Below are 17484 nucleotides of genomic sequence, written 5' to 3'. Positions count from 1 at the left end.
TATTCAGCTTCAGACACCACCCCCCCCCCCCACACACACACACACACCATCAAAAAAACTCCCATAATCCTGCAGTCCACCCTCCCAACAGATGCTGTCAGGAGGGCACCGTCGCGCCGCCATTAGCATAAGAGCGTGTTTGTTTAAAGAGCCCGTCCCGTCTATAAAATCAAACAATTAGAGATGCAGACAAGCCTCGGCCTATTGACTGCATAACTAATAAGACCCTGCACTCGTCTTTATTCTCCTTTTTCCTTCCCTTCACCCTCGTTTTTTTTCTTCTTTTGCTCTCTGGACGCTTCGTTTATTGGTTCAGACCTCTTCGCTCCTTCCCTCCCCCCCTCTCTGCGCCGTCTCTCTGCAGTTATTCCCACAGCTAATGAACCTGCCGGACCTCACAGGAAGTCAGAGAGGGGGGTTGTGGGTAATCAGGATGCGAGGCTTGACGCTCACCGCCGTGACCTTTAGTCTCGCCGCCGCCGGGTCACGCCAGGCCTCTGGAGTCATCTGTGCATGCAGGCTGGCGAAACCCGCCTGAAACCCACTGCTCGGTGTGTGTGTGTGTGTTTGCTTTTGAATATGCAGGTCTTAAAAATTCATCTCAAGGCCTGGAGTTCAATGCTCAGACACAGAGAAGTGAGTGAAATATCTGAAATACTGCGTCTGACACACGCCTGCGTGTCTGCGTGTGAAGTAATTTGAAACTAATAAATAATCAGAGGCAGATGAAGCTGTTTTTTCACCAGACTTTTTTCATCATTTTGATATTTTCTTTAACTTTGTTCATATGCGCTTTAATATATTTAATAAAATAGAAGTTATTTTTCGCTCTTAAAGTTGCCGTAAATTTTACAGCAAACATGCTGCTCATCTAACTTTCTTTCTGTCTCCCTCAGGTCAAATTCATACAGTCGAGGGCGAATTGTGGAGCACTTCTTGAGTGTTTTAGGCCCCATTTAGACTTTAACCCCTCAACGTGGATTGTCGCGAATTCACATCACACCGCTTCTATTCAGACTGCAGCCGAGATAGCGTATATATATATTTCCCCAATGCCTGTTTGTGCATATTCGATACGTACCTAGGAACCTTTTGAAAGCACCGGTTTCTTGTTTAATGCCTGTCGGTGCGAATTTAATCTTTTCTATGTGCTATAGACAAATCTCCTCTTAATTAAGCATCAGCTTGAAAGCAAATGAAAACAAAAGTAACATATTTTCTTATATAATTGTGAATAAATTCAGGCGTCAAGGAGTTAAAGTGTCTCATGTCTGGATAAAATCCATATGAGATTGATTGAATTTGTATACTTTTACGTTTAGCTCATCGAGTCCAACATACTGCGCACATTTTTTTTTTCTCCCTTGTTAAATAAATTGATTATAAGGACACTTTTGCACATGCTCACAATAAAACATGTGCTGCAGTGTGTGTGTGTCCCGACGCTTGATCCGTATTCACAAACCTATGGACGCTTATTTTCATTTCCCTTAAGGAAATCCAATCACACCTTTACTGACTGCTTCATAAAGCATTGTTGCAAAAAATGCTTTTATTTTGGACTTAAGAGGAAGTGATTGTGCAAGTAACTGTAGCTTTCATGACTGAGATCTGTTTCAGCACCAGCCGCTATCAATTTATTTATCTTTTTTTTTTTTTTGCCATGATAGCAGTCTGGCCACAGGCAAGATTTTATTGCTGGAGGGCCGGTTCTGGCCCCATATTGCCGACCGCTGCTTTAAAGGGTAGGCTACCTCGTGCATCTGCGTAAGAGACTGAGGATCGTGACCACGCAGCGTCGGTATTTGACGACCTGGGATGAGAAAGGGTTGCTCACCCACACATTTCATTGAGCGGTCGAACTCATCACAGAACAAATAAACCCTAGAACAGCTTCCATCTTGGAGAGACGAATGCATTTACACCTTTTCAACATTTGGATAAAATGCGGCACAAACCTCCTCCGGTTTCTTATGCTTTTTGTTGCCGTATACGCGTGGCTTTTTTTTTGGATCAGATTTCTGAGCCACTCCGTACTCATTATTATTTTATGCTCTTTTACTTTAAGATTGATAAAATAAATGAAGATTTTTAGACAAAACAGAGCAAGAAAACACAGACTGTTCCTTGAATGCATCTGCAAGATTACATCTTTAAACAGTCCCTGCTAGAAACTTAGTTATCTGCGTACCCGTCTGTCCGTCAGATCCACACAGACTTATTTCACCACTTCCTGTTTATAAACCTCCACCTTAATATTCCCATAATCCACCGGGAGCATCAGATCTGTCCTGTCACCCCTCCGTCCTTTCACGTCTCCACGTCTAATTTTTACCTACGGTGACACTCATTGGTTGACAGCTTGATTGACGGGCTGACAGGAAGCGGTGTCGCGTCAGTCCGCCGTTGCTGTCGTCTTTAATTTCCCCTCAATGCTGTGACAACACGCGGCACCTCACATCTGTTTTACAGAGTGAAGCGGTTGGTTAACAGCTGCAGGTGAAGGACTCAAACACTTCATTCATTTCAAACAGGACCGCTGTTGTTCACTTCACATTAAAAAGTGTAATTTGTACTCGATCTTTATTCTAAATCAGATGTTTTTATTAATCATGTATCCTGTAAAATGGGACTGAGGAGGTCCAGGTTGAGTCTCTTTACTGGCACACAACTGGCTCTTTTTGGTCTTTTTGTTTATGCAAATATTTTCTCAATTTATGAGGTATATTTAGGGTCTACATCAAGACAAGACACAGGATTGAGGGAAAGTGGATAATATGCAGAAAGGTCTAGAGACTGGAATCTAATTAATTCTAAGTCTAATTGCTTCCTTATGGATGTCAACCCACTGAACCACCAGAACATCATATTTAGCCTCTATTTGTAGTTATTTTAATAGTACATTTTAGCTGTGTATTATGTATATGTATAAATTTGGGTATTTTTGGAAATGTAAGAGACAATTAAGTCTCTCTCTCTTACATTTCACACACAATTCCTGTTCTATTTATTTATATTTTTTTAAACACACTGTTTTATCTATTAATTTATTTATATTTTTGTTTAATTTTTTTAACACGCACACAGAGTTGTATTTACTTAAATATTTTATATTTTATTTTATTTATATTTTTTTAACATGTATTTATTTTATTTTTAATATTTTTTAACACACACACTTATACTGTTTAATTTGTTTTATTTTAATTATTTGATGAACCTTCAGTATTGAATTCATAAAACACAAACACGCACTTTTACTGTTAACTTTTTTTTTTATAAGCTGTAAGAAATGAATTGTTCTTTTGTATTATATTTTAAACTTTGGCAATATTGTTGTTTGACATTCACAACAATAAAGCTGAACTGAATTGACAAAGCTGACCAACAGAAAACTGTAAATGTGGTGGAGTTTGACAAAAAGGCGAATTTTCATCTGCAATTTCACAAATATGATTTTACAAGATATGATTTTAAACATGAAACCTAATCAAAATATCTCGCCTCTGTTCGAATGTTTACGGTGGTCAAAGACGTGTGTGTGTGGTGTCATGTCAGTGAGTGATGATGTTGCTGTTGTGTGTGTGTGTTACGGATGAGAGCATCCGAGCAGCAGTGGATACTTACCATAAACCATCTATTAAAGCAGGGCGGGGCACGTCAGTTGCCATCACTCTGACTGTGACACACACACACAAACACACTTCAATGCTGCCAATTCGTGCCGGTGGCCACTCGTTTCATTGCAGTGAATAAATGCCCTGCAGCCCAAAAAACATTTCCCCACAGACAACCCTTATACATCAAACGTCTTTACTACAGTACATGTATTCGTACCGGACTGTTTCGGTACAGGACTTTCAGATGCGTCATGTATTAGGCGTGTTTTGTGTGTGGAACATACGTAAATTCAGAGTTTCCACACGGACATATTAAGTGGCAGGACTCCACAGTGCGACCATTTTGCTCGCATATGCTACTAAAAATCGATATGTGCGAACCGGAAAAATGATTTACGATTTAACTACAACCTACCGTAATCCCCTCCAACCGCGCCGCATAACATTCAAAGCCCTGAGTAGCGGGCAGGGCGCGACACAAAGCTGATGTCAGTCAAATGAGCGCTGTCGAAACTCTGGCAGGAAAAAAAGCCAGCTGGTCACCGGAGCACCGGGAGCATTAAAAGAGAGAGATGACGTGTCAGCAGCTGGAGCGGTGAGACAGAAGACCGCGGGGAGAAGACAAGGAGGTTGTGGGGTTTGGCGAGCTGCCTACTCACGTATATCAGGTGCTTTTTGTTGAAACACGTTCAACTTTTCATAAAATAGATGAGCTTATCAATTTCACTTTTCGTTAACTGACCAATCACACTGTTACAGCAGTTTGTTTACATCAGGTGTGGGTTGTGAGGGTGCTGCTGGTGGATCGTCAATCCGTCTCTGGTTCAAAAACTACACAAGCACCAATCACAGTAAAGTTTTTTGTGATGAGTGATCAGTGTTTTAAAAGCTGTTTTCAATGTCAAATTTTCAAAACATCTGTTTCAATATTTTAAAAAGCTTTAAGAAAATATTAAGGCTGATGTCGAGTGCACAGATACAAGGGTCTTCACTTCCAGTCCTCCAGTGGTTTCACACCGTAGTTGAACACAAGGAGAAAGAGCAAACACGTAGTATAAATGTGAATATAATAAAGAGTTTGTTAAACTCTGTTACCTAAAGTTTTTCATTTAGGAGCAAGCAACCGCTTTAGCCCAGCGCCTCGCTAACTAGTGACTTAAGCATCACGGCTAGTGCAGAGAAGCCAGAGCTTTAAGACCCTCCCTTATTGTTAAGGTCTTCTGTTTGGGAACACTTCAATTTCCAGTGAAATACAACAACGGACAAGTCAATAATCACGAAAGCAGTCGGCCGACATTTCTCAGTAGAGATTGGGTAAGTTTCTAACGTTGCTAACTCACTAATGAGAACGTCACTGCAACAAGGGAGAAAAACACAAACGAGCACAGTGTAAACGCCTTTCAGCGTTTAAACAGACTGTAGAAAAAGTCTGGTGTTTTTTTTTTTTTGTTTTTTTTTTAATCTGAGCAGGCCTTCAAGCTGGGATTGATAATCACTGTAATCCATATTATTATATTTTTTATAATATTTTTTTATTGTTGAGAATATTTTATTTAGTGGAGAACTTGTTCTTTTTTACTTTATATAATTTATTTATCATGCGTAATTTGGAAGTTTGTTTAAAAAATTGTAAAGTAATTTGGATGCTTACAAAAGTTCATAATAAAATAGCAGCAATTTAATGTTTGCACGCCCCCCCATCCCCCTCATTGCACCGTAAATAAACCGAACCGTGACTTCAAAACCGAGGTACATACCGAACCGGGATTTTTGTGTACCGTTACACCTTTAGTCCTCACTTCCTAAAACCACCTTTACTTTCAAACAAATGTGTCCTCACTTACCAAACTGTCCTACTTTCTATAACGTCCTCAGCTGTCTCCTGCTCTACTCGTCTCTTGTCCCTCTCTTCCTCTCATGTTGTCCTTTTGTCTCCCTGTTTTGCCATCCATTTCCCTCCCTCTGCCTGTTTGTCTTCCTCTTTCTGTCCATGTCTTGCTGGCACCCATGTGCCTTCTGTCTCTTCTCCTTTCCTTGCTTCCCAGTCTCCTTGTCCCCGTCTCTTGCAGCAGATCGACAGGTCGTCCTTAGCGCTCTGTGTGTTTGATTCTCACACAGAAAGACAGACAAAAACAACCAAACAGGCTGTGTGTGTTTGTTTTAGCAGGTGTGGCAGGCCTCCCCCCAGACATTCATCATGCCAGGTGCTCTGCCAGGCTGTTTTAAACACACAAAGAAAATCACACACACTTTTCTTCCTCTTTGTCTCTTCTCTACGCTTCACTTTCTGACTTTGGCTAAGCGTAAACACACACAGTTCCTTTCTTCTCATCAATCACACTCTCTAATTGTTCACACTTTTTGGACTCACACATGCCCACAGTGTACTTTATTAAACTGCCCCCCCACCACTCCCAACCCCTCTGTTTAATTAGTGTCCGTCTGTCCGCCGCCTCTTCATCTTCAAACACCACATGGTGTCTTTAAAAACACCAAACATCAATCTACTCTTTAAAGTCCAAAAACACTTTCACTTCATCAGCAACAACTAAACTTCCTTCTACTTCCTGACCTGCTCAACTTACAGGAGCAGTCCACTGATTTGTTAGCGCTTGGGCCTTTATTTCTCCTGTGCAGACCTTCACACTGCTTAACGCAGTTGGAAACCTATTGATCCTAGAGTTATGACTTCAGGTCAATATCTTCCTGCAGCTGCGGGAAGGCTGTGCATAATTATTTTTTCGATTAGTCCATTAATCTAACGACTAATTTTGTGTATTCCGAAGACAAAAAAAGTTGCCTGTTACTCGATGTATCCAAAATAAATATCAAAAACATGTCTAATCAATAAATCGATATTTTATTTAATCATCCTGATGAAGCATATTAGAATAATGACAAGAGTAGCATCTTAAAATGAATCCAATTTCCACGTCACTGATGTGTTGTGATAACAATATCGGCTACTTTACTTAAAACTTTAAATGTTTCTGACATTTATGTCAATACTGAGTAATGCAGTGTGATAGTCAAATGTATTTGTGCATCAGTGTGGGCAAAGGAGCCAACTGAAACCATTCACACACTGTGCAGACAGTCACAGATTGTCTGTAATGCTGTTTTCTCGCTCATTCGTGGCCGTTAAATAAACAGAAAATATGAAATGGCCGAACGTTAGATGACACACGGTGTAACGCAGGGCAGAAATTACTTTTAATATGAAGGCGATGAAGAAATACTTTTAACAGACCACGTGTTACGTCGATGAATTGCCCCAGCCCTAGTTAATACATGTAAAAAAAGATCAAAAACTACCAGTCAAACTTTGGATTTCTTCACCTGTGGAAACATGAGGCTATAGTATAACATATGTAGAACTCAAAGGGCCCGATTTACTAACGTCCTGAATAAAGAGTGCTAAATTGCAAAATATTGCACGTGTAATTTTAGTACCCGTTACAGGTGACTTACTAAGAATTAATTCGTAGATGACAACAGGAGCAAACACAATGGAGGGAGTATTTAAATGAGGGCTTTGCGTGTTTCCGCCATGGAGAGTCGGGGAGGGAAAGCCGCCGCAGCGTAAAAACCTTGGTTTGTTTCGTTCAGTGCGTCCCGAGTATGTGGAAATTGTCTGTACCGGCCCACTAAGTACTTGGGACAGCACACCTGAAAAACTGCTTTGGGAAACTCCAGCAGAAACAGCTACAGTACGCTGGAATGACGCGAGGAAATGCCAGCAGATCGCGCTTCATCCAGCCAGAGGGAACGATCACCGACCGTGCGCACCGTGCCCGCTCGCTCCAAGATCTCCTGTCGCTGTCCCTGTACGCCCCAACGCCCCCATTCCCTCTCTGATCCCTACAAAGGGTTGTCGCTATTACGCCCCGAACAGTTAGTGATCGTTCTCTCTGGCTGGAGGGATTTTACGCGTGATCCGTGCACTACTGCAGCTGGGGGCTCTTTCCGCAGCGCCAAGCAACTTTCTAAACTCCTCCATCTCACGTAGAACAGAAGTCAGGTCGAAATGAAATTTGCTTTATTGGCATGAATGTTAAAACAACAGTATCGCCAAAGCTAAAGGAAGATACAAAAAATATTCTATTCATATAGTTCATCGAATAAAATAAAATATTTGTATTTCTATATATTGGATATAGAAAAATTATCTAATATTGTTAATTTCTCTACGTTTTCTTTCATTACGGCTGTGTCTCCTTCAGGCAACAAAATCAGCAGCCGTCTCTGCAACACTTGGCGGTTTGCACCTTCCTTTCAAACCTATTAAATACAGAAGCTGTTGCACTCACATGAAATTGCTTTTAGGCTTGTTAGGTCACACTGCGTGTAGTAAACACATGTATTTGCATGTTACCCTCCCGTTACTTTGCCCCAGACTGCATTAAGGCAAAAGTAGTAAATGAACAACAGGCGTTATCTTGCACTTTTGAAAGACGTCATGCACACCGTTAGTAGATCAGCTTACGTGTTAATTTGCTGGTGACATCAAGTTTGTACACCTTTTTTCTCATGCAAACCTTTAGTAAATCAGGCCCAAAGAGTTTGGTCGGGGATGTGGTCGCACCAGGTCTGGGCCAGCGGTAAGTGATCAGTACAAAAAAGGCACAACCATGAAGTTAAATGAAGAATCAGTTTATAATGGGTTATGGTAAGGTTAGCATTATTGTGCCACGGTGTAGTTAAAAAAGGTTGAATCTAAATGACTAAATCACTGATTTTACAGCTAGTTAACAATCATGTTAACATGCTTACAGTTATCTTACATCCTTCATTTTTTCATGTGCCATGCTAAGACCTGTTAGCATATTAGTAGCTATTCTAACATAGCATATCCTACGACAACATAACCCAAGCTGTAATAAACTGGAATTATCCTATGAATATCAAATCATTTCAGTTATACCTAAATAGGATCCAGATTAGATTAGCGGCTTGGATTTAATGAAACGTTATAGAAAGTCAACTCAGAAACTAAAAAACTTCTGTTCAGCAAAATCAAACTTCTTATCGCTTCAGAGACACTGCTTCCACGTATTTTCTACTTGGATCTCTACTGATGAATAACAAAGTTTATACAAACACAAGTGTCACTCATTTACTCTCAGTAACACACACACATAGAGGAACCCAGACCTGACAGGAGAGCACACATGGCGCTTTACATCCTGTTTAATGCTCTCTCTCTCTCTCTCTCTCTCTCTCTCTTCATTAAGCGTTATCAACCTCTCTGGCCTAATCTCTCTGAAATTAGTGTCTGGTCTCTACCACCTAAGTGACTGGCTGGCATTCATTAGCACTGCGGTTTAGCCAAATCAATCACGCCGCACCCCGTCCGCCACGCTTTCTTAAAATGTCATCCTCAAACTTCTCACAATCAATTAAGCGGGAGATTAATGAGGCCAATTTGCCACCAACACGTCGGCCTTCCTTCACCGCTGAAAAGGCTGCACGTGCACACACAACAATGCAGAAACACACTCTGAATAATATATGTACATGGAGACGACATGCGTCTACGCCATAATGGACAAACACACATACCATTTCCTGTTTGCGCTGAGAAATGGTAACATGGAAACAAAACTGTAAGCACACACTCTAAATAAACAGAGGAGTTGAATTAACTTCCTGTTTGATGACAAAGAGTTCTATTAAAAAAGTAATAATAATGGTTTCAATTAATTTGACCTCTGTGATGGTAGCAGGGCTGACCTCACACCTTCTCCACGCCCTAGGTGTCATTTACACTTGGGACGCTGGGGACATTTGTTCAAAATGTTCTGAAAAGTAGCTTGCACCAAGAAATGTTAAATTAAAATGCTTTGAGAAAAGGTATATTTGCACAATAAGAAAACCTGCAATGCAATTTAAATAAAAAAGTTACTTAAGCTAAAGAAAAAAAAAACAAGCTGCTGATTACTGCATTATATTCTATTATATTTTTATATTTACAAACTGTCACCTACCAGCTCAATTTCTCTTTATATAAATTCCACCTTGAATTGGAGCAGAAAATGTCTCCAGAATGCAGGAAATTAAGTGTTCAATGCTCAAACTCAACTCATATGTTTCAGCATTGTTCTTCAAAATCTCGTGACACACTTTTATCATCTGAGCCTTTATGTCCCGACCACTTTTCAACACAAAGTGTTGCTGCTTGTACTTTCAGATATTAGCCTTATTTTACCGTTTACTGATCCTTTTAGCCGAGCTCTGTTATGTCACTGTTGAGGCAAAGCAAACCTTTCTTGCTGTTGCTGCTTCACATTAAAAGCTTCCCACTGGAAGCGTAAACACACACCGCTTTTTATGGTGAAGAAGTTATGGGAAGTTGGCGGAGCTTCATTAGCGGTGCTATTCCTCAAAAAAAAAAAAAAAAAAAAAGTCTAATCAAGCAGACTAGAGCAGTTTTAAATACTGCAGAAGGGAATAGTACGAACAAAAACAGCCGCAGTGATCTGAAAGAGCTTTAAGTGACAAGCTCTTACTGTGGTTTGTGACCGTCATTAACAACCTCGCTGTTTTGTACAGGGCGAAAAACGCAATGCCAGCACAGCTCGACCGCTTAGGGCCATTCACAGCATGGCTCAGAGTGACGACGCCCACAACTAGTAACTCTTAATTTTCCTCAGCCTGTTTCCAGACTGTTGAATAACCATTTGATCTGCACAAGAAATTCAGTTTTAAATATTGCACTAATAAGTTAAAGTTGTTTGACTTAAAAACAATATGCATACTTTTGAAAAGAAAATGTTTTTATTGGAAGCCTTCCCATTTTTAAAAAGTAGTCTCTTCATTTAGGGCACCTCTCTCTCTCTCTCTCTCTCTCTCTCTCTCTCTCTCTCTCACACACACACCTTCCGACTTCCAGGTGAGGGAGGCCCACATTGTTCTTGTCACTTCCAATCTCACAGCTGCTTCTATCTGCCTCGGGATCTGCCTCATATGGTTGTCATAGCGACTCTCCAGGGATTATAACAAGGCATTATGGGATGTCTAGTGTCTCGAGCTACAGAATCAGAACACGGCGTTAAACACACACACACACACACACACACACGTAGGCTCGACACAGCGGTGATGCTCAGCTCGGTGTGAGCGGATGCGCGGCGGCGCGGCTGCTCTCGCTTGTTCCAGCCTGGTGTTAACACTCACACATGACAACATGATGTGCAGAGCGGCGGAAGGGGAGAGTCGGTTGTCACGGAGACACGCTCGCTCTCCGCTGCGGGCTGTCTGCAGGATTAAAGCGGGACAGATAAAGAACAAGCGGAACAACAATGACTTGTAATAGATGTGGCTGTACGCAGCTCTAATGCACGACATCCTCCTCTGTCTTGTTTTTCTTCTACTGATGCTTAAAGCTGGAGTTGGTAACGTTACAGAAACTACCAAGACACAGCTACACTTTCAAAGTGTCCTTCAGAGTCACGCCCCTTAAACACATGTTCGTGCACAGGGAGAGTGCACGCAGGTGGACAGGTAGGTTGGGACCAGATAAAATGATTGGCCTTGTTACAGTCCTTCGACAGCCAAGGATACCTGATTGTGTTTAGTCAGAACATTTGATTTATTGATTTCTGTCGGGATGTAAAGAGAATTTCAACACAAACAATGAATAATCTTGTGAAATTGTTTACCCGAGATTCAAGAGTGAGTTTGAGTCCACCTGCCAGCGTGAGAGTCACACAGAGAGTTCACACAGCTTAGATTAGATTTCATACCCGTTTCTCCCTCATTCATCTCTCCTGACAACCAGTGGAGAGGTCTGATCCCGTTATGTGTTCTGTTTTCACGCTCGGGCCGGAATATGCCATTTGCAAATAAAATGTGAATCCAAACTGCTGCGAGACACAAGGGGCCACGGCGGTTATTCCAAACCCATTTGAGATAATCTGGAAAGTAAAGCCAGTGCTGTCTGAGCTGAACATAAACACTTGTATCCGCTCCGAGAGGAGAACTTTAAAGATCATTGGTGAAAAAAAAAACAAAACAAGCTGGTCTAATTGACAGTTGAGCTTGTGAGGGAAAAAAAGAAAAGGTGGAAATGTGGATTAAACTGGCTCATGTGGTTTGCTAAACAATACCGACACGTATAATCTTGTAGAGAGAGCAGGTAATCAGTCAAACAGGCAGAAGGGCTTTGGACAACACGGCAGGTGTAACATGCATGCAAACACAGACTTGTTCTACGATTAAAACGCAGAAAGGATCACTGCAAACACAAGTAACGAACAGATGTATAAGTGACACAAACGTGCACACACTTATGACTGGTGAAAAACAAAAGAGAATCAAACTGTGGATGAACCTGAGCCTGAGAAGAGGGAATCAGTCTGGTTTATACATTTTATAGCATGAGCAAATACAACACGCTCCATGGCTCTTGCAGGTTTCTTCTGAATATTCGGGTGATCGGAGCCTCTGATCCAGACTCCCTCACGCTACAGGACCGTTTGGGCCAATAATCTGTTCCGACCAGTATGTAAAGTAATTCAAATGAGCTCCACCTTTGCAAGCTGCAACATTAAAATGATGAAGTGAGCATGTTAACACATCAATAATTATAATCCAATAATATAATATACAGTACAGGTGCTGGTCATATAATTAGAATATCATCAAAAAGTTGATTCATTTCAGTAATTCCATTCAAAAAGTGAAACTTGTATAATGTACACATTCATTCCACACAGACTGATATATTTCAAGTGTTAATTACTTTTAATATTGATGATTATAACTGACAACTAATAAAAAACCCAAAATCAGGATGTCAGAAAATTAGAATATTGTGGAAAGGTTCAATATTGAAGACACCTGGTGCCACACTCTAATCAGCTAATTAACTCAAAACACCTGCAAAGGCCTTTAAGTGGTCACTCAGTCTAGTTCTGTAGGCTACACAATCATGGGGAAGACTGCTGACTTGACAGCTGTCCAAAAGACGACCATTGACACCTTGCACAAGGAGGGCAAGACACAAAAGGTCGTTGCTAAAGAGGCTGGCTGTTCACAGAGCTCTGTGTCCAAGCACATTAATAGAGAGGTGAAGGGAAGGAAAAGATGTGGTAGAAAAAAGTGTACAAGCAATAGGGATAACCGCACCCTGGAGAGGATTGTGAAACAAAACCCATTCAAAAATGTGGGGGAGATTCACAAAGAGTGGACTGCAGCTGGAGTCAGTGCTTCAAGAACCACCACGCACAGACGTATGCAGACATGGGTTTCAGCTGTCGCATTCCTTGTGTCAAGCCACTCTTGAACAAGACACAGCGTCAGAAGCGTCTCGCCTGGGCTAAAGACAAAAAGGACTGGACTGCTGCTGAGCGGTCCAAAGTTATGTTCTCTGATGAAAGTAAATTTTGCATTTCCTTTGGAAATCAAGGTCCCAGAGTCTGGAGGAAGAGGGGAGAGGCACAGAATCCACGTTGCTTGAAGTCCAGTGTAAAGTTTCCACAGTCAGTGATGGTTTGGGTGCCATGTCATCTGCTGCTGTTGGTCCACTGTGTTTTCTGAGGTCCAAGGTCAACGCAGCCGTCTACCAGGAAGTTCATGCTTCCTGCTGCTGACCAACTTTATGGAGATGCAGATTTCATTTTCCAACAGGACTTGATACCTGCACACAGTGCCAAAGCTACCAGTACCTGGTCTAAGGACCAGGGTATCCCTGTTCTTAATTGGCCAGCAAACTGGCCTGACCTTAACCCTATAGAAAATCTATGGGGTATTGTAAAGAGGAAGATGAGATACGCCAGACCCAACAATGCAGAAGAGCTGAAGGTCACTATCAGAGCAACCAGGGCTCTCATAACACCTGAGCAGTGCCACAGACTGATGGACTCCATGCCACGCCGCATTGCTGCAGTAATTCAACCAAAAGGAGCCCCAACTAAGTATTGAGTGCTGAACATGTTCATACTTTTCAGTTGGCCAACATTTCTAAAAATCCTTTTTTTGGAGATATTGAATTTGGGATTTTCATTAGTTGTCAGTTTTAATCATCACAATTAAATAAAATAAACATTGGAAATATATCAGTCTGTGTGTAATGAATGAATATAATATCCAAGTTTCACTTTTTGAATGGAACTTTTGGATGATATTCTAATTATATGACTGTATATTATTCTGAGTACTTTTACTTTAGGTACTTCAGGTATATGTTGATCCTAGTACTTCTACTAAAATTCTGAATGTGTGACTTTTATTTGTAACAGACAAGTCTGACAGCCAACACTCTGGGCGTGGATAACATAGCCAACATTTCCTTAAAGGTTTCTAAAGCTTGTTTTGTCTGATCAACAATCCAAAAGTCAACTGACTGCCCCACGATCAATATGGCCTACTCAGCTTCTCTCCACCATTGGCCAAAAAGTAATCTGCCTTACAGTTACAGACGTCACTGTCACCGTTTTCCAAACAGTTCCAGTTTGTAATGAGTTCTTCATATCTGTGAGCAACTTTCCTGTCAGGATCCTCGAATATGATAAAGGGATAAAAAAAAAAGTACAAGAAGATTAGAAAAGTGTGGATTTTTACACAGCAAAAGGCTCAATGGTGTCAGCCAGATTATAATAATAATCAGGTGTAACTGAAACAGATGCAAAACACGCGTGCGCACGCACACACACGCAAGATTTCTAGGTTTAAAAAGACACACACAATGAAAAACAGTTTGGGAGTTTTTCATGTCAGAAATGGAGTCACACTTACAAACAGTGCACATTGTACAACACACACACACACACAGAGACACAGATTACCCGCCTCTATCAGCTGTGGTATCGCGTCGGCCTGGTTGTGATGTTAAAAGCTCAGCCTTTGGGCTGTATGTTAAACAGATAAGGAGTGGAGCATGTGAGGGATTAAAACTACAAGAGACACACACACACACACTTTTTACACACAAACCCGAGGGAGCGAACAGCGATAACCCAGTCATTATCATACTTTCATAATTCCATTTAATAATTCAGTTTAGCCGCGGCAGCAGCTGGGTGTTTAGGAATAATTGAAGTCGGGTGAGGAGAAAAATCTGAGGGTGAATTATGAGGAATAACTGCGCTAATAATGTTAATGTACATTATGAGGAATAATTTAGCTTCAGTAAAGCTCAAAGGCAAATCATAAGAAATAACTCAAACAAAAAAAGTGTAAAATCCTCATTTTGATAAAAAAAATAAAAATAATAAATGTGACGTGATTGAGTCCTCAGACTATAATATTCTCGGGATTCAGGAATTAGGAATAAAATGTAACAGAGAAATCGCTGCCTCATGGTGCTTCGCAAGAGATTCAGAGATTCAAAGTGTTTGTCAGATGGTTAAGTTTCCCTGTACACTGAAATTCTTCCTTTGCTGTCCACATCAAATGCCTATGTGGTATACAATATTTGTGCATTTGACTCATAACAGATCAAAATAGCACTGTAGCAGCAGGACAGAGGGTCAGTGACCTTCTACAGGGAGAGCAGTGATTGGTGGTTATGTAGGGACTGAACCTATAGAATTTGACCTCTAACCCCTTGTTTTGTTACCTCAGAATAGTACTGTACCCTTCTATGGGTTTGAGCTTTATTTTACAGACTCAAACCCTTCTATGGTACCGAACAGATACCTAAACATGTCCTATATAAGCTATGTTTGATTTACAGAGAGACAGAGTGGCCATCGGGCTGGGTCTCTCTCCAAGCTGCTGCAGAGCTTGTAATTGATGCTGAACTCCTTGATTTAATAAACTTTTATGATCAAGAACAGTGTCAAGCGGGTTTCTTCTCAACACGTCATCGCAGCATTATTGTTCGGACACCACACCTACAATAAAAAATTAAATGAAATATATGTATAAATACAATGAAAAATATGATAAATTGAGATATAAACTAAGCTTCAAATATAAAAAGCAAATATAAAAGTGTGTAATCAGCAGCACTGCACAACAGAACAGAGGGGAAATTAATGAAAACATTAAGAGACAACTTTGCTCTTCTTAGATAGTAGGGCAACAGTGGGCCAAGAAATGTCAAGGTTGTCCTGAGAGTGGCACCACAGAAAAGCCCATGTTATATCAAACCGCTTTATCCTATACGGTGGCCATTTAAGGACATCTCAGACTGAGCTCTACACTGTCACAAATGGCTCAACCTTCATCAGTCTAAACTACTTTTTCAGGCTGTAAATAACCTCAGATGTGTGGTCAGCTGAATGCTAGTGGTAGCATGCTACTGAGCTAATGTTAGATTACTATTCTACCTAACCTGCTCTAGAAACATGTTTTTAACTGCTGGCGTTGGTTAACACAAACTTCACAAGGTGTCCACATATGAAGAAGGTTTGCATTTGTTTATGGGTGTGTACTCACACAGGTGTTTGAACCTGAACACAAATACCGTATTTCGTGTATCACATTATTTCCAAAGGTGTTTTCAGATAAAGTCAAGCGTGAACAGCTCCTACCTGTAAAATGTGGCTGCCCAGGTGAGGTTCGAAGATCTCCGACGCGACGACGCTGGGACTCCTCCTTCGCTGCGCACCGATAGCTAAACACACACACAAACAAACGCACATACATACACACACACACAAGGAGAGAGAAAGCACAAGACAGGACAGAAGAACACTGGTGAGACTCGGACACATTGATACGAGCAAAGCTCCACACATACACACCAATACATATTCTCTCTCTCACACACACACACACACACACTCTCTCACGTTTATACAGCCTAGCTTGACAAACACACATGGCACAGGACAAGAGGAACCAGCGAGGTCAGCTCTGCAGAACAGTATGGAACAGTGCGACATGTTAGCAATGTTAACCCTCCTCATTGAAACAAACAGGAATCATTAGCTTCATCCTAATGAGGTTGCAACTGAAATTTGATTCAGTTAAGTCAATTCTAAACACAAAAAACATTTTATGCAAACAATCGTGAGTGTATTTATATGCAATCACAGGTTTGTTCAAAATAACGGACATGTGGAGGTTGTGTGGACACTGAACTATGCAGTCAATGTGCAATTAAACCAAAACAATAAGGTGAAATATGTTAAAACCCTCTGTAGAGATGAAGAGACCTGCAGAGTCATCTGTGCGTTTGCCATAAGGAGCAAGCCCCATTTTTAAAACTAAATATCTGGTTTATTGCAGTTTTAATCATCATCTATACTATAAAAACATTGCTGGTAAATGCGCATGAATTGTTGAAGAACTTGACCTGATGAAGCCATGATGCCAGCAGCTGTTAGCTGATTGGTCCATGGATGATCTTGCAGGACGTTTTACAGTATTCATTTTTTTAGGAAAAAGTGGTTTCTTGTATTGCGACAGTGTTACAGAATAAGTCAATATATCCAAAAGAAGAGGTACTCAGGCATCCACTAGTTTCCCAGCAGCAGTCTAAAATGGTTGCAAAGAAAAATTAATGAGCATTTTCGGCCCCGCCACTGCTTTGTTTAAGGTACGGCCTCTAAAACCACTTGGTCAGTGTTACGGAAAGATTGTGGTCATGCTTCAAACAGTGTTTCCCACAGGAAAGAGACTAATAAACTAAAAAATTAAGAGCCTATCTATGACGAACTTTGCACTCTTGTAAACAATGTTGTGCTATAGTAAACTATTTAATCATAAACCCATTGTAGGGCTATAAATGGTGATGAAACAGCAACAAAAGTCAACAAATGTATTTAATGTTTCTCCATCAACCCTAAAATAAAGAATAGAAAATAGAATAAGTAATTTCCCGAACATTTTATTGTTGTTTGTTTTAACCTTTTAATGGACACATGTAATGTGTTTTATACTTTGTGAATTTAATCCAATTAATCTTATTTCC

The 17484-nt window shown here is 40.7% G+C and overlaps 1 protein-coding gene across 2 annotated transcripts in view; it reads right to left on the bottom strand.

The window, feature by feature from the left end:
- Positions 1–17484, bottom strand: part of LOC119910711 (neuronal PAS domain-containing protein 3) — a 659826-nt gene that overhangs the window by 156086 nt on the left and 486256 nt on the right. For both annotated transcript variants that reach the window (XM_038729499.1, XM_038729501.1), the window contains one exon: positions 16100–16182. In XM_038729499.1, coding sequence (XP_038585427.1) covers positions 16100–16182 — 83 coding nt within the window. The remainder of the gene's footprint in view (positions 1–16099; positions 16183–17484) is intronic.

The sequence above is a fragment of the Micropterus salmoides genome, unplaced genomic scaffold (genome assembly GCF_014851395.1).
Source record: "Micropterus salmoides isolate LMB-PRFRI ecotype aquatic unplaced genomic scaffold, ASM1485139v1 Ms_hic_scaffold_19, whole genome shotgun sequence".
Classification (NCBI taxonomy): Eukaryota; Metazoa; Chordata; class Actinopteri; order Centrarchiformes; family Centrarchidae; genus Micropterus; species Micropterus salmoides.
The sequence above is the reverse complement of the archived record's forward strand: the minus strand, read 5'-3'. Positions and strand labels throughout refer to the sequence as shown.